We start from the raw sequence: 24208 nt of genomic DNA, 5'->3' as shown, positions 1-24208 counted from the left end.
TTTTGGTTTTGCTACTGTTTTATTTTTTATAACAATACACAAAACTAAAGAATTTTTTTTTTAATATATTGCTAAAGCTGTAACTAAGCCTAAACTTATTCAGATTAAGTCGCATTCAGCAAAATGTGTCTGACAGTGAGTCTTTGCTTATGTTCACAGCAGTTTCTTTCATCCAAAATGCAAATAATCAGCAGTAAAACAGCCTCATAAAACACCCTTGATTTGCTTATACATGAAATTCTCTCTACTTCTGAGTTAAATTATTGTCATATTCACTCCTGATCCCACTTTTTTGTAGATGTTTTCACTTAACTTTGCACTTTTTGAAATGTATTTTGTTTGGCAGTTTTCTTTGAAGTTCTTATTAATGTGGGACGTTTTCACCTGTAGCTGCACGAACAACAGACTTTCTTTTCACAAACATTTCTTTGCCCGGCTTTTGAAAGTCAAATTAACGTTATATACTTGACGTTTCACTTTGCATGCTGTCCTGCGATTGACACTTGTGTTTCCTGAGAAGAGACTGTTGATCAGCTGCGGGCACAAACCAGTCCTGTCAGGACGGCGAGGCGTTGCTGTGATGCTCCACTGATGCAGAACAAAGACAACAGGTTGGATGTATTTTCTGTCCTCCTCTATACAATATGTGTGCGTAAATATAGGATTTTTATATTTTAATACCATATTCCAAAGTTAGAATGAAAATAAAAAGACAAATATTTTTGTAAATGATGGAAAATATAAACCTTCCCATCCTGACAAATCTAGTTTTTGACTGTATATTAAGTGCTGCTGCAGCGATTTGCCCTGTTGTACACTTTAACAGTGTTTTTAATTCTCAGAAACAGGATGTGGACCGTCGTTCTCCTCTATATTCTGGGCCTTGAGAAGTGTCAGGTTTGTTGGTTGCACATCAGATCAGAACAATTCAAAAACTGTAACATTAAACAACGATAATCTCCCTCTGCTTCATCCACAGGCTGCTGAAGCAGGTAAATCCATTTGTTTGAGTATGAAAATAAAGACATTTTGTTTTACCACAACAGCTTTGTTTTCTTCATGGATATTTCTTTTGCAGTCCCCCAACTTACAGGGAACTCGACACAGATGTATTACAGCACACTGAGAATCGATGAAAGCGTGATAGGAAACAGTGAGATACTTTCTTTCTCTGTGGGAGACGTCGACCTGGACGTGAGCAAACCGAATAACTCAACAAGTAAGCAACTGTCATTTTGTGTAAGTTGTGTTTTCCTGAAGGGAAGCAGGTAAACTGTTGTGCTCTCACACTTTCTGTTGAGCGTGCTCGACCGAGTCGGCGGGGAAAAGGTGCTCCTGCGCCCCGGGCCACAGCTGGACCGAGGAGGTTTGTCAGTCTCACAGATGCTGTGGGAACGGAGAGTGCATCCTCCAGATGGGCTCGGCTCCGGTGTGCCTCCCCGACACTACAGGTATGTCTCTGTTTCACTGATTATATTTGCTGTAACGATGTGTTTTGACTTTGAAAATCGGAAAATCGGTCTCTTTGAAGCGGTGCCACTTTTGTGAGGAATATGCATTTGTGGGATGAGCGGCAGATCTGACAGTATGAGAAATGAAAACAACTTTTTTTGTGCTGTTCGGAAGTTCTACTGCATTCATCAAGTTTAGAGTCTTCATAAAACATACACAGACATGTACAATACAAAATGGACACTTGATCTAAAGAAGTAAACAACAACAGTTTGAAAACTGCGAAAAAATTAACACATTTGCTGTTCCCACATTTAAATTATCGATATAATAACATCCTAGGTAATGTGATGATATGGTGCATTCTGGAGTAACTGGGACTCAGACCAACATAAAACAACATCAGAATTGCACGAGAGCAATTTATCAACAAATGTAGATATGAAGCAAGAACTGCATCATTTCAGATAATAAAACTTCTGGCAACAAAATGTTTGAATTTCACAATGTAACCGAAAGAAGCAAAGTTCGATCATTGTTTTTAAAATGCATAAGTATATTAATTCATCTTATTTCTTCACAGTTTCCATCACAGGCTCCATCAAGTTGAAGGATCAGAGGAATCAGGAATGTGAAACACACAGCAGCGATTTGTTGAGAGAGGTACCAAAGCGCAACTAGGTAGCAAATGAAAAGGAGGTGAGGTAAATTAAAAAGAGCCATAATGTCTGCAGTGAAGTCTCTTTTTCTCTCTTTCAGATTAAAGGAGTGTTTAGCACTTTAAGAGGATTCGACACTTGGGAGATATCAGAACCCAGGTACTTTTTTTTTTTTTGAACTGCCAGTTGTTTTCAATATCTAACTGAAATATTAAAATAGAAATATTTTCTCTCTTTTTTCCACAGTCCTGAAGGCATTGTAGATTTTGAAATGACCCTACCTTTAGGTGTTTCACCAGATGATCTGACTGAAAAATCACAATACCTGGTCTACTGTCTGGGAGGCTCCCTGGATTTACAAACAATCGGTAAATTACAGAAACTGTGACGGGACTGGATCTGCTGCAAATCTAGCGTCATCATCAAACAACTAACTTCTTTTCTGTCATTTCCACTATGCCACTGCAGTTCAGTATCAGAGAGCTGAATGAGTGACTCACTTGACTCCGCACCTTCTCCCTCTTTAGGCCTTGTACATTCAGACATGCCAAACGACACCGTGTGTTACGACACCGCCGTCACCCTGAACTGCAGATCGCAGGTGAACCTGCCAACCCAGCCGCTGTGGTACCAGAGAAAACGGCACGGCCTGATTAGCATAACCACAGGCACCATCTTCACCGTGGACGTATTGGGACCGGCTGAGACCAGCGTCACCTTTCGAAGCCTGTCTGCTTTCGTGACAGGTTTGTTCAATTCGGCTGCTGCGTTCACATTTGTAAAGACTGAAGGGAGTCCAGTGGTTATCGAGAAAGGCCGACAGAAAGGCTGGGCTGTGAAAATGCGCCCACCATTGTTCTAGTTTTTATGCATTTGAAGCTTTAACCTTCATTTCCCTTCATGTTTCCTCAGGAGAATACGAGTGCGTTCACCAACAAACATCAAATTCATTCAAGATATCCCACATATCCAGTGGGCATGTAGACGTGGCCCTCCTGCCGGACATCGATGTCTTCACAGAGCCACAATTTCCACGCTGTGAAAAGAATTCAGACGTCCTGCGTGTAAAAGCCATATGTGAGATCAGGAACAGCACTGAGGATTATATCGTGACGTGGCAGGGAGGCAACATCGAGGAACCATCATCATTTCACCGTGAGTCCATGTTCACTAACGCATCTTTTTTAAAAAAAAATTCTTGTGCTGTAACTCCATGAATTTCTGCTCTTTGCAGTCAATGGCTCTGAAGTCTACACAGCTGAACAAAATGTCGGCTGCGTTCAAGACAGCCAAACTGGATCGACAGAGCTTACCTGCACATTTAAGAACAGTTGCAATCAAGAGAGAAGTGCTTCAGTTCCCATCAACATCATATACGGTATGTTTTGTATCAGAACAGTGTTTCACATTTTCCGTTTCCCCTCCACAGTCCAACACTTTCTCTCTCACACTTTCTCTCTCATGTTCCCTTCAAATAGAGCTGAGGAAAACCCCACTGTTACACACTATTGTGAGGCCTTTCTTTTTAATCCAAAATAAACATGATTGCATAAATTCTGATTTTTCTCTGAACAGAGGGTGAGGACTACTGTGAAGCTGAAGGAGAGTGGCCAGACACCAAAGCTGGTTTCACCGCAAACTTAAAATGTCATGATATGGCAGGACTCAGACGAAGAAAATGCCAGTAAGACCGACAATTAATACTTAACCAACACAAATTGAATTATTACACAACATATCTGTCTGAGTAAGCAAATCATTCATCAATATTATGCCTGAAAATCCATATTGTGTTGTCTGCCTTTCAATGCCGTGAGGATCAGAGAGAATTGTTGCAGTCGTTTAAACAAATAGTTTGAAATGACGAATGTTTTCATTTCAGCTTGAACGCGACTTGGGGAGAGGCAGTCTCCTTATGTGTGAACTTTGAACTGAACTCGGTGTTGGGAAATGCAGTGGTGAGCCTGATTTTCAGAGGCGATCAGAATGAATATCATTCACAACTTCTATGATGCCGACTCAAGTCAGATGAGCAAATATGATAAAGTACATGAAAAGTATCTTTTAAAGAAAAAAAAAATATTCTTTAATGTTGGAAAGGAGTTACAATCAGTCCCTACAGACATTAATGTAAAGAGGAATTATTTTTGGGTCCTTGTACTTTTATGAACATTTTTCATGCATATAATTTTTACTCATACTTCACAGCATAAGTAATCCGACAGCCGAGTACAGCCGAGTAATCTATGTTGCTTCTTTCACAAGTTTTGATCAGCATTTTTGCTCCCAAACAGTCTTTTTTCTAATATATAAATCTACACTTGTTTATCAAAATGGAAATTTGCATCTACTTTGTTTGCTTATCTGAGAAATGCGCCTTGAATTTCAGCATCTCATACAAGTAAATAGTAACGTTAGAATTGCATTGATGTCTGTTTAATAAGTAGCGAATACTTTTCAACAAAAATACTTGTATTTGTAATGGAGTGCAACTTAAATAATGTAACATTAGTTACATTGGTTAAAAAGGTTCAATCCTTCTCACGCCTCTGGTTACAGATTATAGACTCTGGACTCGGCGAAGTCAAGGACAATGTGGCAGAAGTGTCTTTCGAGCTAAAGAACCTCACTAACAACACTGGGAGAATTAATTCTTATGCCAACATGAACGTATCAGTTCAGGTGCTGAACATCTTGGGTGGAAAGCTACAGACGATAAGCAATGAAACAACTGCAGACGTAAGTATTATTTACATGTGATGTGAAAGTCCGAAACTTGATAGTCATAAACTCTGATTCGGTATAGACGGTATTTCTTCCTCCTCATGTAGATTCTTGTGAGAAAAGCATTTATTTCACTTGCTAATAATAGATAACCAGTAAATTATTAGTAATACAATCCAATGATATATATGACATGTTGGGCCAGTTCTTTGAGCATGTCTAATATTAATCGAGGTTCTTTTTGTTTTTGTTTTTTTCAGAATCTTCTAGATTCGTCCAGCAGCTTGCTGGACAGAAGCCTTGAGAAATCATGGACAACAAGAATTACTGAAGGAAACGCTTCCCTGCCAGAGACATATCTGCGTACAGTTGAGCATTTAACTGACAGAGTAAACATTACACACGTGAGAAAAAAGCCAAACTTGGAGGTATCGGCGTGCGAGCCCACCGCGATCTGTGAGAGCTCCGTGTTCAACATCAACATCAGCCTGAAGAGTTTGGGAAAGGGCAAGGTGAAAACAATTGCATTTAAACAACTGGAGAAGTATTTGCCCCACAGTGAGAGGAGGGAGTCTGAGCCCAACAGTGCTGTTGTGTCGGTAAGAACTACGAAAGAGAACAACAGACAAATTAAGATCACGATCGACTTTCCGCTCATCCATCCAAGACGTCAAAATTTTGAACTGACGTGCGTGTCCTGGGACTTCAGCAGCAGTCAGTGGTCGTCGCGTGGATGCAGATGGGAAGGTCCTTCAAATGAGGCCCGCTGCACCTGCAGCCATTTGTCCTCATTTTCCATCCTGCTGTCTAAGTATCCCGCGGAAGTCCCGTTGCTATCTGAGATAACCTATGTTGGACTGTCTGTTTCAGTCATTTCTCTCATTCTCGCCCTCCTGATAGAAGCCGTCATCTGGAAAGACGTCATCAAGACCAACGCTCTGTATTTACGCCACATCGCCAACATAAACATTTCTCTTTGTCTGCTGGTGGCAGATTGCTGTTTTCTGGCCTCTTCGAAGCCTCGCTATATCACTGAGATGTGGTGCCGAACTCTCACGGTGCTGAAGCATTTCTTTTATCTGTCCATGTTCTTTTGGATGTTCAGTCTGAGCTGCGCTCTTCTTCATCAGACCGTTTTCGTCTTCCATACACTGAGCAAGAAAAACTACCTGCTGTTCTCAATATTCGTTGGCTACGCTTGTCCTCTGATCATTGTCCTTGGATCATTTGTTGCCAGCAAAAACGGTGCTAAAGACGTTTATTTCTTAGCAGAAACCTGTTGGTTGGTTTATGCTGGACTAATGCAGGGCTCCTTCTACACGTTTGTCATACCGATGGGTGTAATTCTTTTTGCGAATAATTTGTCTATCGTCATAGTGATCCTGAAACTCTTGAGTCACCACACTGGAGAAAACTCTGGTGGAAAAAAAGAAAAAATGGCAGCCAAAACTATCATCAGGACAGTTATGATTCTGAGTCCAGTCTTAGGTGTGACGTGGATTTTTGGATTTGCTGTTATGTCTCTGGACATCACATCTGGAACAGTTACCTTCGTAATCCATTATGTCTTCGTCCTGCTGAACTCATCGCAGGTATGGCTCATGTCATCTACCTCATTCTAACAACGGGGGAAGTATTACCTGTTGAGTGAATCCTCTTTCCCTCCACCCCCCAGGGTTTCTTCCTACTGCTGACCACATGCTTCTGGGACCAAATGGTAAGAGAAATTAAATCTCCATCAAATTGCATTTCAGTCAGTGCTTGCCTAGATCATTTGACAGGAAAAAAAAATCTATTCATTTATTCTCTTTAATATTAATTTCAGAAATGGAATCTGTTTAAATAGGTATCAACTCACACAAAACAGTAAAGCATCACTAAAAACCTTTTGATCTATTTTTGACAGTCCCGTGAAGCACTGATGAGACGCCTCAAAAAGACAGTAAGTGCATCGCAAGTGGAAATACTCCTGTGTAAGTTACCGCAGTGACCGTGAATTGATTTTACACATTGTTTTGCAGGGCACCAACGGCTCCTTTTCCAGCAGCAATACCAACACGAAAACCACTGTCAATCTTAACTCAATTAACAAGTGAATATCATCTTAAACTTATATGGTTCCTGGCTGATGATTTTAGTTGAATCCACTGTATAGATTTCTAACATCTGTTGAGTTTTCAGCTGAGTTCTTGCTGTACTATATTAATATTTGGTCTACAGTCTTGTCAGTGCCAGTCCGTCTCTTTTGTCAGCCACTATGTGCGAGTTTCAGTCCAAAATAATACTGCATGAGATGTTTTTAATTGATATTTTAGCAGTGAATGGCCACAGAAGAGGGTTCAACCAAAGGCCTCTTCTCTTTGTGGAGAAGGAAGAAAGTGGTGTAGACTTATGTCTGAATGTTGCTGATCTTGTTTTCTTCATTTTCTGTGCGCCGTTGTTCCCACTCCTCATCTGTTTCATCAATGGAAATCCCTCTCTGAGCTGCCATCTCGCGGTAGGCCTGGGCTTCGATCTCTGCTCTGCAACACACAGCAAAGTTAGAGTTTCAGTTTGTATATGAACAGATGATGCACTGGTTGTTGTTATTAAAATGGAAAGAAAGGATGATACTTTTTAAGGAACACAACGCAGTCGTGGTGTCCGTATATTTCGGCTATCCGTGCTGGTTTGTCTCCACTGAAGTCCTCCTTGTCGACGGGCGCGTGGAGGGAGTGCAGCAGCCGCAGTACAACGAGGTGGCCGGACTCCGCGGCGTAATGTGCAGGAGTCCATCCATTCACTGTCCTCAGGCACGGCCGGGCCCCGTGCTCTAGGAGGATCCTCACCGATTCTGTGTGCCCTGCGGACACACAAACACAACAAAGAGTGTAATCCAGCTTTGGCATTTCAATCTGTTAGAGACGTTCAACTTTAATATGCAGTGAGTGAGAAAACAGAAAGTAAAGAACATTTACCCTAAAGATATCAATGAAGAATAAAGGAAGAAAAAAACCCGTGTAACTTGACACTGCAGGTGAGAGAAGACAGAGCTGCAATGAAAGTGCACTGTGTGAACCAACTACCTTTGGCTGCAGCCCAGTGGAGAGCAGTCTTGTGGCTCCAGTCGACGTCTCTCTGGTTTGGGTCGCATCGCTGCTCCCTCAGGAGCTCCTCGAGCTCATCATAGTGTCCTGCGGCTGCTGCCTGGTGCAACTCAGTCATTCCAAGCAGCGGTTGCCAAGCAACACCGTGGATCAACACAGCGGCCTCCTGCCGGAAGTGACCGTGAATAATAGAGGACTGCCCCCTGCTGGTCATTATCATTATGACAAGCATATTTTGTGTAGTTGATGGATCACAATTTCTTACATAAAGAGAAAGAAATCTTAATTCAAGAATTGAAGATGATTTAGATACAAAGTAATGTGGGGAAAAGGGGTTAAAACAGATGTGCTCTCCTAATTTCCAAAACTGACCATATTTGAATCAAATAACTGCAATTACTTCTTTAGCATTTAGATTCAATATGATAAAAAAAAAGGTGGTCACTTAAGGTAAATTAGTTCCTTCAGTTGTCGTACCTGTCACATATTGGTCCTAAGACAGATTCTATTATCTTTAGTTTGTACAGGATAAGCCAGAATCAACCTTTGTGAATTTTCTAAATTCTTTTTAATCAAACCAATGCCAGTAAAGTATTCTAGTTTATTACAACCCATTTGATGTTTTGTTTCTTTAAATTACTTATCTTATACTTGCACTATGATGCAGGGTTAATCGTCCATGTCATAGAAGATGGATGAATTCATTCTATTTACTTTCTGTAATTCCCCTTTTTAGCTTCAAGCATGTATTTATGATGTTTAAAATAGGCTAAATGTTGTTGGGTCACACGTATAACAGAAGCTTCACTTTATCAGTACTGTGGAGGCTTAACTTAAAGTTGATGACAGGCCTGCTGTCATGGCCCCCTGTGCTCTGACCTCCAGGTGCATAATTGTTGGATATGTGATGAATACAAGTGTGGTCCACACTACATGATTGCACTTCAAAGTACTATAGTATATTTAAACACCACGCGAAGTAAATGCATCCTGCAAAAAAAAAAAAAAAAAAAAAACACCAAATAATGTTTTTCATTGCTCAAGAACTGCATTTTTATTAACACAATTTATACTGAAACTTTTGACAGCTCTTTGTAAAGTTCCCATCAGAACAAATGTGGGTTGAGCTCATCGAATTCACAGTCTGTTGCCACTTCGCTCCTCCACCACCCTTCATCTGAGGACAGAAGTGAAACAAGCAAGGATTACATTTCCAGCACAACATTCTGCTTTTCTTGAAACAGATCAACATACACAAAGACATGTTTTTGGATTCAACTACTTACCAGAAATTAACATGCATAACTATCTTAAGCATTAGAAACACCAAAACCTCCATTGCATTGCCACGAAGTCTTACCATTTATTGAACAGTTTCGCGACTTCAAACTCCAACGCGCTCCATAGTCCCAGTTTTGTTCTGGTTCTCCGAAGCTGGTGAATCAAATCCAAACATAAGCAGAATTACTCACACACACACACACACACATATATACTATATATGAATGCAAATCACCTACAAACCTGGTTTCAGATTTTCCATCCATGTTTCTTTGGTGTCCAGTTCTTTCCAGTATTTACTCATCAGTGTATTCACAGCCACTCCTTCACACTCAACATCAACAGAGTACTGGGGAACGGAGGCCTCTGAATTATGCTCCATGGTGTGCACGGTCACTCCGAGTGTTTTATCCACAAGAAGACTGTAGAAATCGTCATAAACCTCATCTGCCCAGGAGCCCTTCGACTTCTCAAATCCATTCAGACCGCAAAGAAAGGCCAACGGAGCAATCTCCAGCAAAGTCTGAGGCACAGATCTCACACTGTTTATGCCAACTTCCACCTCATTTCCATAGTCGATGAACACAACATGGAAAACCCCCTCCACTCTCTGAATGACTTGAGCTCGATACCATCTGTTGTCACTGGAAAACAGAGCGAGGCACGGACTGCCAGGACCGAGAGTCTCGGGAAATCTTGTGTCCTGCTGTGCCTGTCCTGCCTCCTGAGCAAGCTCGGTCACTTTGTTTAGATCTTCTGTGTTGGTATGCTGACACCAGAAGAAGTGTGGCTCTGAAATGCAAGATGCATATACTGCCATATTTCTGGAAATCCTGGGCTCTTTGTAAATCCCAGTGTTCACATTTTCTTTGGAAACACATTCCTGGGTTGCCTTGGACTGAGTTTGACTGCCCTGGAGTAGATCTTCTGCGGGAAGCTTTTCTTTTGACAAACTTTGTTCTTCTGCTGGTTTCCAGTACTTCTGCAATGCTGCGTTCACGAGAACTCCTTCACAATCAACTTCCACAGAATGTTGAGGGAAACTGTTTTCTGACTGCTTTGCCACACTCAACAGGGTTATTTTGAGTGGTTTATCAACCAGGAGACTGTAGAAGTCTTCATAAACTTCATCACTCCATGAGCCCTCAGATTTGTTGAAACCACTCAAACAACATAAGAGGGCCTGGGGAGAAATGTCGAGCAGACTCTCAGGCACTGCTCTCACATTTTTTTTCTCAACCTCAGCCTCATTTCCATAGTCGATGAACACAACATGGAAAACATCACCGACTCTCTGAGTGACCTGAGCTCGGTACCATCTGTTGTCACTGGAAAACAGAGCGAGGCACGGACTGCCAGGACCGAGAGTCTCGGGAAATTCTGTGTCCTGCTGGGCCCGACCTGCCTCCTGAGCAAGCTCCGATAATTTGTTGAGATTCTCAGAGTTAGAATACTGACACCAGAAGAAGTGTGGTTCTGAAATACAAGAGGCAAACACTGTTAGGGTAAGTTTTTCTGACTCTTCGGGTTTTCTGCTCATCATACTGGTGTAATGATTTTCTTTGGAAACAGTTTGAGGGATGTTGCCCTCAGTTTGACTGTCATGCAGTGAAGTTTCAGTTTGAGCCACTGCATCGTTGGCATGCTCTTTCAAAGATGATCTCCAGTATTTCTGCATCAAAGCATTGATGTCAGTGCCGTCACACTCGATTTGTACTGCATACTGAGGAACTGCCAACTCTGAGTTGGTTCCACTACAGACGACTGCGACTTGAAGTGGTTTATCAACCAAGAGATTATAGAAGTCATCATAAGCTTCATCATTCCAGGAGCCTGTGGACTCGTCAAAACCATTCAAAGAGCACAAAAACGCCTGAGGAGCAGCCTTCAGTAGACTCTCTGGAAGAGGTCTTGCATTTCCAATGTCCACATTCGACTCATTTCCATAGTCAACAAATAGAACCTTGAGCGTGTGGTCTGTTGTCTGGATTACTTGCGCTCTGTACCACTGGTTGTCGCTGGAGGAAAGAGCAAGGCATGGACTTCCAGGCTTCAGTGTCCCAAGAGAAACATCTTGTTGTGCAATCTCAGCCATTTCTGCATGCACCGACACTGTGAGCAAATCTTCAGTGTTTGTCTGACACCAGAAGTAATTTGGTCCATCAATGCAGGTTGCGTAAGCGTCTGCGATTTTCTTTTGATCCATATTTGGCCTTGTGTATGTGCACATGCTCACATTACTGCAAACAGAGACGGATTTTGAATTCATCTGTCCGCTTTCAGGAGAACACTCTGTATTAAGTCCACTGAGTTTTCTTGGAGTCGTTTTTGTAGGGACCTCATTTGGTTTAGTCATCAGTTTGGAGCTGTCATGTTGCAGGTCAGTTTGATTACTGTAAGTAGAGATCCTGGTTGGTTTCGTTTGTGCGATCTTCTTTCTGATCATATCATTTACAGATTCTTCAAAGAGCTCAACAATCAACTTTCCATTTTCCCCTATTGCCACCACCAAGATGCTAAACTCTTCTCCAATGGCATGATCTGCAAACCACTGGTTGACTTCCTGTGGTACGTTTGTAGGGATACCAGAGAGTCCAAGAGGAATGGCCAACGCAGGAGTAGTCAAGGACACACTTGCTTGAGGGGGTAAGGGGCGAACGTCAGATTCATTCATTATCAAAGTATCACCAAAGTCCAAAAAGTGCACTTTAAGTTTTGGTGACATTTCTGTGACTTGACCTCTGTGCCATTTATTGTCAGGGCCCTTGGCAAGGCAAGGACTGTTGAGTCTGAGGGTTTGATCTGCACACAGAGGCTGGCCAGACAGTTTTGCAATATCTTCGTTGACCTTGTCATATAAATGAGAATCCCTATCCAGTTGGCAGTAGAAGTGATTGACTGCCTCTGAAGACGTGATATACACCTTTTCTTTCCCACCAACTTCAATATTGTCCCTGGAGAAAGTGGATGACTGGGATGGGACCAATGTAGGAACCTGCATATGAGCTTCAGGCTGTACACATTTCTGAGACAAAGACTTGCTTGCACTGTGAGACGCCGTTTCAATATCGACAGAGTTCAGCGGCAGACTTTCCTCATCAGTCTCTACCTCATTTACGACACGGTTCAAACCAGTTTCTGATGAAACCCCTAAATCCACACACTTCCGAAACTCTGTTAATGGAGCATCAGAGTGAGTGACTGCACAGGGCTGAGTGGGAGCGGGGTTTGTCAAAGTGAGCAAGCGACGTTTCATACTCTCTGCATTTAGCTGTGACAAGGCAGGATCAATGGGGCGGACATCTTGTAGAGGGATTTTTTGCACCTGACCATATTTGAGCAATCTAAAATCTTCAACAGGGGAGTGGGTATTTGCAATGATCTTCGCTCTATGCTGCATGCTGTCATCTGGATTGCTGGCAACAAAGACTGACTCGACTAGCGGCTGAGGGTGAACAGAGGTGTAATATTTTTGCAGCTCTTGTATAAAGCGTGTAAACGAATGTTCATTGCCCATTACCTGGGACAAGAACTTCTGTGGACTTCCAACGTGGGAAAACTTCACACCAACACTGGTTCCTACAGTTAACGCATTATCACAAACATTCTGCTGCTCAGAGAGAAAACCTGTTGAAGGATGCTCATTGTTGTCCAGAGAATCCAGATGGTCACTTGTGGCTTCCATACTTGGGTCAGAGGTAATTTCATCTTCTGTGCTGTCAATGACTACTGGATCCTCACGGCTTGATAAAGTTTCAATAGCCAAACCATCATTAACAAGGATTTCACTCTGTGAATCCACAACTGGTTGTTCTTTCAGTGAACTCACAAGTGATACGTGAAAGGTATTTTGGTCATTTGACTCTTGCACTGACTTGGACGGCAGAATACAGCCGATTTTCTCCGTAAAACACGTGTTGACACATGTATCATCAGCTGTATAGAGAGTGACGTCGTAGGCATTTTCAGGTATCCTATGGTGGTCAAACCTCGCCACGACTTTCTGACCCAGCAACACCGATTTCAAGGAATCCACTTCATCTGCAGTCCACTTTCTACTTTTTTCCTCTACCTCAGAGAGATAACAGAGATATGTTACAACTGGCATCTTTAGAAATTTCCCAAGTAGCGGTCTGATGTCCTCACTGGGAATGAACTCAGTTTTTCCTTCGTCCACATGAAAGACTTCTACAAGACCATCACTACTGTCCATGTTTTGCTTAAGGAGTGAGCGATGCCATTTGCCATCTGTCCCTTGAGCAGCACATATATTCCCATATGTTGGAAGTTGTTGTTCAAAATTCCAGTTCGCTTTGTGTTGATGTTGAAGCTGTTCGGACATAACCTTCACAGCCTTCGAAAAAATCAAAAGCCTGCAAAAGACCTTCACTTCTTCAGTTACCTCAGTCACTTCTACAGTTTCATAAACACCAGTTGACAGTTCTGGATAAAAGGATAGGTCATGTTCATCAAGCTGGCCATCTAAGTTCAGGCTATGTTCTCGTGTTAAACAGAGCTCCTTGGATGTCCCTTCTTTCAGTAAATGCAAATTTTTCTGCACAAGGCATTTAAACTCCTCTGCTGGAATCTTTTCTAAAACTCCAAGTCCAAGTATGTGCGTGGAAACAATTGGTATGTCAAGTAGAATAATCCTGTCTGGCATCACCACATCTTCAACCACTCCTATGAACTTCTTTCCGGGCAAGGAAAGCAAATACTCTGTGGCTTTTTCAGACCAGCTGCTACCAACTGAGAGGACATTTGTGAGTATGCAGGATTCAATCTCAGGAGGCTGGACGAAACTTTCCTTTGGGGCCCAGGCTAAAGCTTCCTTTGTGGTGTCGTGGAGCTTCCCCTGGTCGATCAAAAAAACACTGCAAGTTTTGTTTTGAACTGACACAATCCGAGCTCGATGCCAGGTGTCACTGATGCAAACCAGACAGAGGTCCTCTGGTTTTCCTTCTGGTCCACTGAACCTTCTCTCTGGGGTCTGAATTTTCTGATAGCTGTGTTTATGCTCATCCTCCATGCTGACCCATAACTGCACAAGGCCACAAGCAGGGTTCAGGTTCACCCTTGTAATGACAACAGGTGCTGTTGCTCGAGGCATCGGAAGTCCAGGGATTGAACACATGGTGCAGAGCTAAAATACACCTGAAAAGTAGCAAACACAGGCATTAATCTGAAGGAAATAAGTTCTTTAAGTATTGTGACAAAGCATTTAACAATAATGCTCACAGAATACCAACAATATGCCTCATCTGACTGAATATTCACAAATTAAATCCACATCAAGGCTGACAATGTCACTAGAATGTTAAAAAAAAAAGACTTAAAATTTAATTAAAAATGAACAAATTTTGGCATGTTGAGATCATTTTACAATTTAACATCTGTGTGAAAGTTGTCAGATGTCTTGAAACAATAATGTAATTCTGCCTGAAAAATATGAAGATTTATTTCAAGATCATTCAAAAGACTCGTTTTATCCTGAAAGATAAATCCCTGAAATCTTCCACAGCGCCAGGAGGCAATTCAACTCCAGATTTAATCAACTCGACATGAAGTCAACAATACTCATTTAATTTCAACCCTCAAAGCTGTTCCTTGTGTGGTTAAACTGCCTTGTATGCTTTTCCATACACAGCCAAGGAGAGAACAGTGGGGCAAAAAAAAAAAATATCTGTGTCAGCCACCAATTGTACAAGTTCTCCCACTTAAAGCAAGGGTAGACGATGTTGTCCAAAAGCACTTTTTGTCATACTGAGTGAAATGCTCCTTGCCCCCTGGGAGAAGTCAATACATTATGTGTATGGAAAAAGGTGCGGAAATAAAATCTGACAACTGTAGCGGCCAAAGGACTGTAAAAACTCCGACCAATCGTAAGACGCGGACTGCTCTTAAGAAACCAATCAGATGCTGTGCTCCGCTGTCTGAACAGCCCCGTCTGCTCCGCTCCGTCTAAGTGTGCGAGCACGCGGCGCAGATCGGCGCACAAGACCGCCTCTCAGTAATTACGTCGTGCAACAAAGTATCATAGTATTGTGTGCAAAGCGCTGGTCAATTTACATTTATTTGCTATGAGAAACAGTGAACCCCAGACATCTCCTTGAATTTAAAAAAACCCGCCCGGACGCCCCGGACAGGACGTAAAAAGTGGACATGTCCGGGTAAAAGAGGACGTATGGTCACCCTGGGCTTGGAGCGGGGTCCCATTGAAAACGATGAAGACAGGGCATTGCCGTGGACAACCCGTGAGATGCGCGGTCACGTTCGTGGGGGTGTGGCATTGGGCCAAGCACTGATTGGAGTAGGAGGAGCTTAGGGGGGATGGCTTGAGATGTGAGACTTTCAAATCTTGCAGGCTCTTCAACATCGTCTACCCTAGCTTTAAAGTGATGCAAGAGGTCTGTAATTTTCATCATAGGTACACTTCAACTGTGAGAAACAGAATGTGGAAAAAACAAATTGAGGAAATCACTTTGTAGGACTTTTTAAGAATTTATTTAGAAATTATTGTGGAAAATAAGTATTTGGTGGGCTTCAGAGAGCTGGGACCAAAGCCACAAAGGCTACCATCAGTAACACGTCAACAGGGAATCAAACCCTGCAGTGCCAGACGTGTCCCCCTGCTGAAGCCAGTACATGTCCAGGCCCGTCTGGAGTTTGCCACAGAGCATAGGACGATCCTGAAGAGGACTGGGAGAATGCCATGTGGTCAGATGAAACCAAAACGGAAATTTTTGGTACAAACTCAACTTGTCGTGCTTGGAGGAAGAAGAATGTCGAGTTGCATCCCAGTGACACCCTACCTACTGTGAGGCATGGGGGTGGAAACATCATGCCTTAGGGCTGTTTTTCTGCCAAGGAGACAGGACGGCTGATTCCTTTTTACGGAAACAATGAATGCAGGCATGTATTGTGAGATTTTGAGCCAAAACCTACTTTCATCAGTAAGACCATTGAAGATAAAACGTCAAAACATCATTGCTCTAGAGAAGATCTGCATGGAGGAATGGGCCAAAATACTAGCTACAGTGTCACAGCTGTCACAGTTGAAGTGTACCTATGATGATAATTACAGAGGTCTGGCATCATTTTAAGTGGAAGAACTTGCTTAATCAGCATCTGACAGAAATACTTTTTTTTCACCCCAATGTATATTTAGGAAAAGGAGGTGCACAGCTTGAAACAAGCAAACTAGAACCAAAGGATTCATTTTCCTTCCCTCATCAATGAACGTGAGCATGTATCTAAAGGCAGGCAGGCACCATCTCGATTCTTTATTTCCCAAAACGCTCATTAAAAGAAAAGGCTCTACAGACAATGTGATTACAGCTGACACACACTGACCCACTAACAATTTAATTTGATTCACTTCAACAGTAGAAATGGCCCTCTGGGCAGCTTAGAAGTGTATCAGCGGTTAACTGAAGACATCTTTTTGAACAAGTCAGGCACAGGAATCACCTCCACCAGAAAGTGCCAGTTGAGAATATTTGAAAGTAAAAACCACAAATCCCACCACACAATATATGAAAGGCAATTATCACTAAATATTATATACATGCAGGTAAAAATCCACTATTCTGATTACTGTACACTTGTCACTTATTATCACATTCACTATCAATTAATCAAGTTATTCATACCTCAGGTTCTTTCATAATAAGCTGTAGGCTTTCACTGGGTTTCTCTAAAACAGACAAAAACAGATACATCACTGAAAAAATTCATTCTGGTATGAGGCCTTTCTACATTCAGAACCAAATAAACTACAACATTTCAGGCATTTCTCAAGATTTAAATTTGAATTATTAAGCTAGAATTATACAGAAAATAATAATTGATGAAAATTGCAAACACATGTAAAAATCCATCCATCAATTAACTTTTTAGATGGATACAAATGCAGCTTAAACCAAACTGAAAAGTCAATTGCTTTAATTCTTCGCTTAATGTGTTCACTAAACTGTTTTCCTTAATATTTTTGACATATGGCATTTTAGAATCCCACTATTTAGGAGCTAAAATTAAATTAAAAAAGAATAAAACACTTTAGTAGAGCTGAATTTTTTCTTACTGGAAAAATCATACAATCCTAGACCTCAGCCTGATCACTTCAAATTGTTATGGAAATCAAATTATACACCACCTATAAAGTAATGAATATTGAAAATGATGTCGACCTTTCAATCTTACCATTAAAAATTATAAGATCTATATTAAAGGCTAAACAGCAGAACTTTGAGGGAACACAAACGCCTCTCTCGTTGACTGTATTAAGGATCAAGGAAGGGAATTGTTTACTTTTCCTTCTAATAATAGACTGCATCTTAGTTATTTATGATAGATTGATGTTTATATTTTGTTTTGGAGGCGTGGAACTGCACTTCTGAACATTTTTATCCTCTGTATGTGAAGGCGCAGCATTATTCTGTGGTTTATCTCATAACTTGTAGCAGTGTAAAAGCTTAAATCAAAATATTTTGGGAGAACAATCCAACATATTCATGATTTATGATTTTAACAAACCTAAAATAAGTTCTAGTTTCACTGTTTCACTGTCACCCGAGTACAGGGGAACTTTGCATTTATTTTTTTTAAGTATTCCAAAACAAAATACCACAAGCTCGCCCAGCATTGCTTTACTGCACTAACTTTGGTCCACAAGGCATCGCTGGACTGCTTAAGCCTCTTAAACCCCAAAGCTTTTTGTTGTTTTCTTACCGTGTTTGTGGGAACGACGAAGCCACTTCGGCCCGCTTCGGCTCCATCTGCAGGAGGGCGGGCCGCGCCTCGAACCGCCCTTTAAAGGCTTTACTTTCACGGTCACGGCGGAAAAAAGAGTAACAAACAGCCGTAATAATAGTCGCTAATATTTACTAAAAGTATAATAGAGAGTTTGAAATTTAGGATTCATCTATTTTTTTCAGATTTTCATCCAAACGATGTTCAATTAAGCGAGCGAGATCGTGCACGTGCACGTACGACAGGGGGAAGTGGGAAGTAGTTGTGAGGCGCGCTCCCGGTGGACGAAATTACGCCCACAAACTTTCACCTGCAGCTCACAGTAAGTGAATAGCAACAGCTGTTCTGTTCACCTCGTTTAAGCCCGAGTGCAGGCGCGGTAGGAATAAATGAATAAATGTAAGCATAGCACATAAAGGTACATTGTGTTACGTTAAGTGCTGTCCCCTATAAGTAGTTCCGCCCTTTGTGAGAACAGGTCTGTCTGACAGATTTTTTTACTGTCATTCTGTAAACACATTCTTAAAATAATCCAGCCTACTGAAAATAAATTCATGAACTAGTTTTTTTTTTTTATCTTGTTTGGTTAGAGGTCCTTCAATTCGTTCACTATTTTTCAGATGGTGGAAACCTCACTTTATTTTGTAGTAATGTGTGCTGAGAACAAAATGAAATTGCATTTAGTTTTTTAATTATTAAAAAGCTTAAGTTAAAAAAAAATATTGGTTACAATACAATCTTTTTCATGATGTACTTCTTGGCACTAAAGAACACAGGGACATGCAGAATTGTCTAAAAGTTTAACATTATTTTTGCTGCTGTTTTACCGACGCAGACCTCTGGAGAACAGATCGGGCTGTGTGTGAACCTTGAATTTAAAGGAGTTTGACACCCCTGACTTAAATTAACCAGATACTAGAGAGTGGAGACAATACCTTTCTTTTAACCTGTCAGCTTCTGTATACATTCTTTTGCTCAATTTTTAAACCCGTGCACATTTTATGGGGATGTCACAGCTTCCCTGTTTTCTACCATGTGTGTCCTACATTTGCAGGTTAGACAGATATTTTTCACTTGCTGTAAATGTCACTAAGGTATGTTGTCTGATGAGGGAAACTAAAACTGCACACACCAAAGTGAAGAATTACTGAAAGACTTCTCTGTAGAGTTTAAAACAAGATTTTCAACAAATGTGGAAGAGGTTCCTTCTTGATCAATCTGTTGATTGTTGTATTATTTGACTTAATTTCAGAAAACAGTAAAAATGTGTGAACTTTTTTCAACTCAATGTAGTTTGTTCAAATACTTTTTTGAAAGAGGTGCAGCACAGTGATGAAGCAGAAGCACTGCACAGTCTCTGTGCTATCTGTTTTCATTGTCTTCCTGTTAAAATCCACTTGAACCTGATCAGAGCTTCATCACCAGAGTGTTTGAAAAGCCTGTCACTGAGCTGCTCTTTGAAGTTGGGTGTGTTAGAAACTTTCACATGCAGGGCATCTGCATTTAGAGTCCAGCATTCAGTCACAAAATATGGGCATCAATGAATTCGAAAGAAAGTTGAACACCAACAAATTTACAGAAATGAATCATAGGTAAATAACTGTTCGAGAATTGTTGCTGCACATTGCACTCATATCTTCTTCAGGGAAACTCAATCTGATTATCTGCAATTCTTTCAACTGGAGCCGATCCTATCTTGTCTTATAGTGCAAAGAAAAAGGAAATGACCACTTTACTCTTCAGATACTGATTAAACTACTTTGATTTTGGCTTTATTTACCTTTAGTGGATGCAATAATGAACTAATGTTTAACCCAATTTGAAGTGGTTGCATCCATTTGCTAAACATACTGCACAGTCATGTACTTTAAGGGCCGCAGCGGGTTGTTTACTTCCTCCAGCTGGATAACCCAGTATCCAATAGTTCCTGCGTTCAAGCTACATCTGCTTTATCAGATAGATTTCAATTTCAGTGTTTATCTATATCAAAAGGTTGTTTTCACCTTGCATATTTAATGATAGGATAACTGTGTTTGTCATTTATAGTTATTTATGAAAGCAACTTTGCTGGAACAGATGAGACATTATATCCACATTAAACACAGAACACTCACACAGCAGCAGCTTTGCAGACAAGAGGAAGTGCTCCGCTCAACACACACATCTCACTGATTCACTTAAAGTCTTAAAGTGCACCTGAAGACTCACTCGTACTCTTTTGAGTGAAGGAGAGCATTGCAACATAACATTTAGGAAAACATGCATGTGTGCCATGTTGTGTGATTTTATACAAGTTCAGTGTGAGATAGTCGACAAATTGGAGCAACAACAGAGCCGAAATGGTAAAAAACTGCCCCTAAGTTTTCCGAAGGTCCAACTTTTGTGCTCAACCAAGCCATATCATGTACGTAAATAAGTACAACAATTACAGATTGTATATCAAAAGTTAGATTAAAGTAAAATCATTATTGAGCACACATAGGAAAACATCTTTTGATTATTTATGAATTCCAATAGTCATACACAGAAATTTTCTTAAAGGAAACCTCCATTAAGAAGTCCTGCATCTAGCCAAATGTGACTGCTTTGACAAAGAGCGTGTGGTTTGAGAATGTGATATGCTTTGTTCGGTCTGCAGGTGAAATCTGTGTGGGGGAGTCCATTATCAGCCAGACACACCAGTATTCCCACACAGCAAATTACATTCTGTAAAGCCTCATATACAACCTTTAAAATTTTTTTATTTTAGTTTTCTTTATAAAGCAAGGTCAACTTTTAAATAATCTTTGCTGTGGACTGTTTGGAGGATTTCAGGTAATTATGTGCTTCTTCAATATTCAATCTTTTGATTTTTGCATAAAGCATAAGGTTTTGTGAGCTCTGTTTTGAATCAAACTGGTCAAATAAAAAAGGAAATTGCTTTCTATCATCTTGTCTGAGTGTGGATGGAAGTCTATTTTTGAATTCCAGTTTTTTTTTTTACTGAGTTTCTGAAGGACCGAAAGCAGGAGTTTCTACTGAAGAAACTATTTGAAAAGCTCAACCTTCAGCAACTTGAAGGTAAAGAATCTGAAAAAAATGGATGTTCAAGTGTTTGCATATCTGTAATGAATGCACAATATGAAAGAAATACATTTTTATTGTTTTATATGCCAGTTTTTAAAGTCATTTTCAGAAGAAAAATGCCATATTGTGCTTGAGGTTTTCAGTGAATTGGCTTTCATTTTTTTCCGATTAGAGTGAGCAGCTCAAACAGCAGCTGAAGTATGAACTCAAAAAAGAAAGAATGATTACAAACATCAGGACCTTCAGCTCCGTCAGGTGGGCCACAAGGCTTCTCTTCTGTTAAATATATACAAGTCTATTTATACATGTCGCAGCACTTGAGATCGTCACCGCCATATAAACCAGCTGTCCTATACCTTCACATGCTGCACAGTAGTGTTTACAGTGGATTCCCCTCGCCCTCCAGAAACAGCTACAGAGCTACAGAATGTTCTGGAGCAGTTTGCAACTGGGTTTGATGTGGTTGGGCTGTGGTCCAAAAAATGACTTCTGTATCTCGGGGGTCTTATTTGTGAGTGATTAGAGGTCAGAGGAGGGATGGGATGAGTTGTAAAGCACCTGCAACGCACACAGTCGGTATGTGAAGGAAGCCCGCAGTATCAGGATACATTGCAGCCATTTACTAACTAGTGACAACTAATGTCAACTGGGGTTTTTTTCTCATGACCAACTAATCCCAGCTCTTCACAATAGAAACTGCTGTTAAAATGCAGTCTAAACCTATTGTGCACAAAATTATGAGATAAATCTTATCTAAAAGAACTGGATATTCAGATTTTCACAGGAAAAACAGTAAAAAAAAAAAAAAAAAAAAAAAACTCTCCTTAAAATCCAATGTCTTGTTCCTTGATGAAGATTAATTCTGACTCTGATTTCAAACATTTCACTACCTCAAGTTTTTAACAATGCTCTCAAACTAACTAACTTAGTAAATATTTTTTTATTTTTCAGTGAGATGCATATTAGATGAGCCATCTAGTGCTTTTAGTGTGTCTCGCCGATGCCGCTGCCTGCTGAGGTTCATCCGGTGAGACTTCCTTTGCGGCGGACTCTTTTTAGGCCCGTGTACCTTAATCGGATCTGCCTTTTGGCCATCACTAAATCATCTACTGCCCTCGTTTTCAGCACGTGCATGCCGAGTTTGAAGTCAGAAAAATTTAGGCTATGCCAGTTTCTTCCCTCTGACCTCGTTAGGGAGGAAGCCGAGGCCCAAAAGAGAGAAAACCAACCAAGTGAGAACGTCGGAAGGTCATCAATCAGCCTGCCGGGCAGACGGGCAGGCAGGTACTGAAGGAAGGAGGTGCATTAAAAAACAAGAAACACAATATAGTGTTCAGTTGTGTTGTGTCTACTTTAATCTGAAGCTTTGCTCTTCTTGGTTAACAATCTATCTCAGCAACAGACAAACTGTTATGGTTGCATGATTGAATAACGGAGAAGAGATTTTGGATAAAAGGTGGCGTATGGGGGGTGTAGGAAGGCACTATGAGACGCTGTCAATCTTATCATATGTACCAAACAAAGGCTGTTTGTTTTGTGGTCTGTAAATTGCAAAGTAATTGATAAAACAAGTACTGCATGTGGTTGCTTCATAAGAGTATCATCAGTCAATTTTATATCTGTAGTCTATGGCCATACTTACTCCTCTGGCGTAATGAAGGTAAAGCTTCCAGGGAGAAAAGAAGCGGTGTCTGGTGGTGAGTGCTCCTTCTCGACTGTTTGCTTCGTGTTTTCCCGGCAGGAGATCACTGAGTCACCTTTCAGCTTCGCCTCGACGGGCTTGACGTCTGCGCGGCGAGCACACAATGAAGATCTGACGCCCGCTGAGATGCAATTTGCATAAAATCAGATGAAAAGTTAAAAAACTGGGCTCATATTCGTTTTAATGAGCAAATCCTCTTGTTTTTTTATTTTCTTTTTTTCATGCAGAGTTGGAGAATATGTCTGAACCTCCTCCTGGAGCTGTTCAAGTGTCAGCACCTCATCTTCATCACGCCTCTGAACGCCAGGTGAGAAAACACAAATGCAATGTTTTAGAGGATTCCTTTAATCCATTACTCACCTGCTGTGGGGTTGGACTGATTTAGTTGTAGTTTGTCCATGTTACCGTGGACTATAGCCATTCACACATGGCCCATGGGCCAAAGTCAGCACATCAGATGGTCCATTCCATCACAGAATATCACATTGAAAAGTGGGACAATTACAAAGAAAAGCTCAGCTTAAAAATTTCTGTGAATTTAAACACTGTCTTTGGTTCATTCACTTTGGGTTGCTCTGTCTCGGTAAGAGCAGTGGATATGAATACGAGTTGAGGACATCTTTATAAAAACATTCATGCTAAAAGCTGCAGAACTCATGTATCTGGAGAAGAAACAGGATTTTTACAACATTAGACTGAATAAAAACTCAGAGAATTGCAGCTCTTTCTGGCTAAGGGCCAAAATTCTTGCATTTTCTCTGACTGGATATTTGTCATTATTTTGTGCCAGGAAGCAGCATAGAAAATGCCATGATTTCTTTGTAAATTTCAGCTTTTTCAGGTTTTATAGGAAGATATTTAATATAAAGTCCCAAATGTACTCCTGCCTAGTGCATCAACATTTGGACTGTTATTATTTTGTTTATTTAAATACATTACTATGCTATCACTGTAATGATTTGGTTTAATGCCCAAGATCTAAATTGGATGTTATGTGCTCCCTGAATTACACTGAGTTTGCAAAAACGTCTCTCGTCCGGGAATGTCGTGTGAGAATGAGTGGTTGGTGATGGTGCAGTTTGGCAGCTTTTCTTCCATCAGTCTAGCCCAGGGTAGCTGTGGCTACATGTGGAGTTTACCACTGCCCAGTATAGAGGGAATGAATAACGCAATTGTAAATGACTCTGAGTGAACCAATGCATTATTATTATTATTTGTCATAGAACTTTGCAGTTTGAGTTTGGAAATGAACGTTGCTTAATCAAGAGATTAAACCTCGTGTCCGGAGTTTCCGTGCCATTTTTTAACAGAGCTTAAATGTGTCAACCTGGTTTGATACTATAATATAATATTAGCATAAAGCAATATAAAAATGTATTTATGAGCCCCGCCTTCGTCTCACAGACCCCCATGTTATCCGAAAAAGCGCCGGTCAGCTTCAGCCAATAGATTTCGAGCTTCCGCTTTGTCATGCTGTCAATCAAGGT

At 40.9% G+C, this 24208-nt stretch overlaps 3 protein-coding genes across 3 annotated transcripts; 1 reads left to right on the top strand and 2 right to left on the bottom strand.

Annotated features, from left to right (window-relative positions):
* The first annotated feature begins 530 nt into the window (after positions 1–530).
* Positions 531–7455, top strand: adgrf3a (adhesion G protein-coupled receptor F3a). Its single transcript, XM_030117636.1, has 18 exons — positions 531–611; positions 843–897; positions 980–992; positions 1079–1219; positions 1302–1451; positions 2036–2115; positions 2212–2270; positions 2358–2479; positions 2639–2857; positions 3024–3266; positions 3346–3489; positions 3687–3795; positions 3994–4069; positions 4671–4850; positions 5096–6427; positions 6511–6552; positions 6742–6777; positions 6857–7455. The coding sequence occupies exons 1-18, from the start codon at positions 592–594 to the stop codon at positions 6929–6931; spliced, it is 3096 nt and encodes a 1031-aa protein (XP_029973496.1). The 5' UTR covers positions 531–591; the 3' UTR covers positions 6932–7455.
* ankrd66 (ankyrin repeat domain 66) lies at positions 6805–8039 on the bottom strand. Its single transcript, XM_030117637.1, has 3 exons — positions 7901–8039; positions 7449–7677; positions 6805–7357 (listed from the first exon to the last, which is right to left on the bottom strand). The coding sequence occupies exons 1-3, from the start codon at positions 8037–8039 to the stop codon at positions 7225–7227; spliced, it is 501 nt and encodes a 166-aa protein (XP_029973497.1). The 3' UTR covers positions 6805–7224.
* Positions 8040–8987: 948 nt separating this feature from the next.
* Positions 8988–12458, bottom strand: tdrd6b (tudor domain containing 6b). Its single transcript, XM_030117474.1, has 3 exons — positions 9446–12458; positions 9282–9355; positions 8988–9098 (listed from the first exon to the last, which is right to left on the bottom strand). Exons 1-2 carry the CDS (start codon positions 12456–12458, stop codon positions 9306–9308), a joined length of 3063 nt encoding a protein of 1020 aa, XP_029973334.1. The 3' UTR covers positions 8988–9098; positions 9282–9305.
* Between the last annotated feature and the right edge of the window lie 11750 nt (positions 12459–24208).

Source organism: Salarias fasciatus, chromosome 19 (genome assembly GCF_902148845.1).
Source record: "Salarias fasciatus chromosome 19, fSalaFa1.1, whole genome shotgun sequence".
NCBI classification, from domain to species: Eukaryota; Metazoa; Chordata; class Actinopteri; order Blenniiformes; family Blenniidae; genus Salarias; species Salarias fasciatus.
The sequence above is the reverse complement of the archived record's forward strand: the minus strand, read 5'-3'. Positions and strand labels throughout refer to the sequence as shown.

Excerpts from the sequence above, each read along its gene's own strand:
- ankrd66 (XM_030117637.1), bottom strand. The coding sequence starts at position 8,039 with ATGACTGAGTTGCACCAGGCAGCAGCCGCAGGACACTATGATGAGCTC. Across the intron at positions 7,678-7,900 it reads CCACTGGGCTGCAGCCAAAG|GGCACACAGAATCGGTGAGG; the intron begins GTAGTTGGTTCA and ends GTGTGTCCGCAG. Across the intron at positions 7,358-7,448 it reads TGCGTTGTGTTCCTTAAAAA|AGCAGAGATCGAAGCCCAGG; the intron begins GTATCATCCTTT and ends TGTGTGTTGCAG.
- adgrf3a (XM_030117636.1), top strand. The coding sequence starts at position 592 with ATGCAGAACAAAGACAACAG. Across the intron at positions 1,220-1,301 it reads CAAACCGAATAACTCAACAA|CGTGCTCGACCGAGTCGGCG; the intron begins GTAAGCAACTGT and ends CTTTCTGTTGAG. Across the intron at positions 1,452-2,035 it reads GTGCCTCCCCGACACTACAG|TTTCCATCACAGGCTCCATC; the intron begins GTATGTCTCTGT and ends ATTTCTTCACAG.
- tdrd6b (XM_030117474.1), bottom strand. The coding sequence starts at position 12,458 with ATGAAACGTCGCTTGCTCACTTTGACAAACCCCGCTCCCACTCAGCCC. Across the intron at positions 9,356-9,445 it reads GATGGAAAATCTGAAACCAG|CTTCGGAGAACCAGAACAAA; the intron begins GTTTGTAGGTGA and ends TTGATTCACCAG.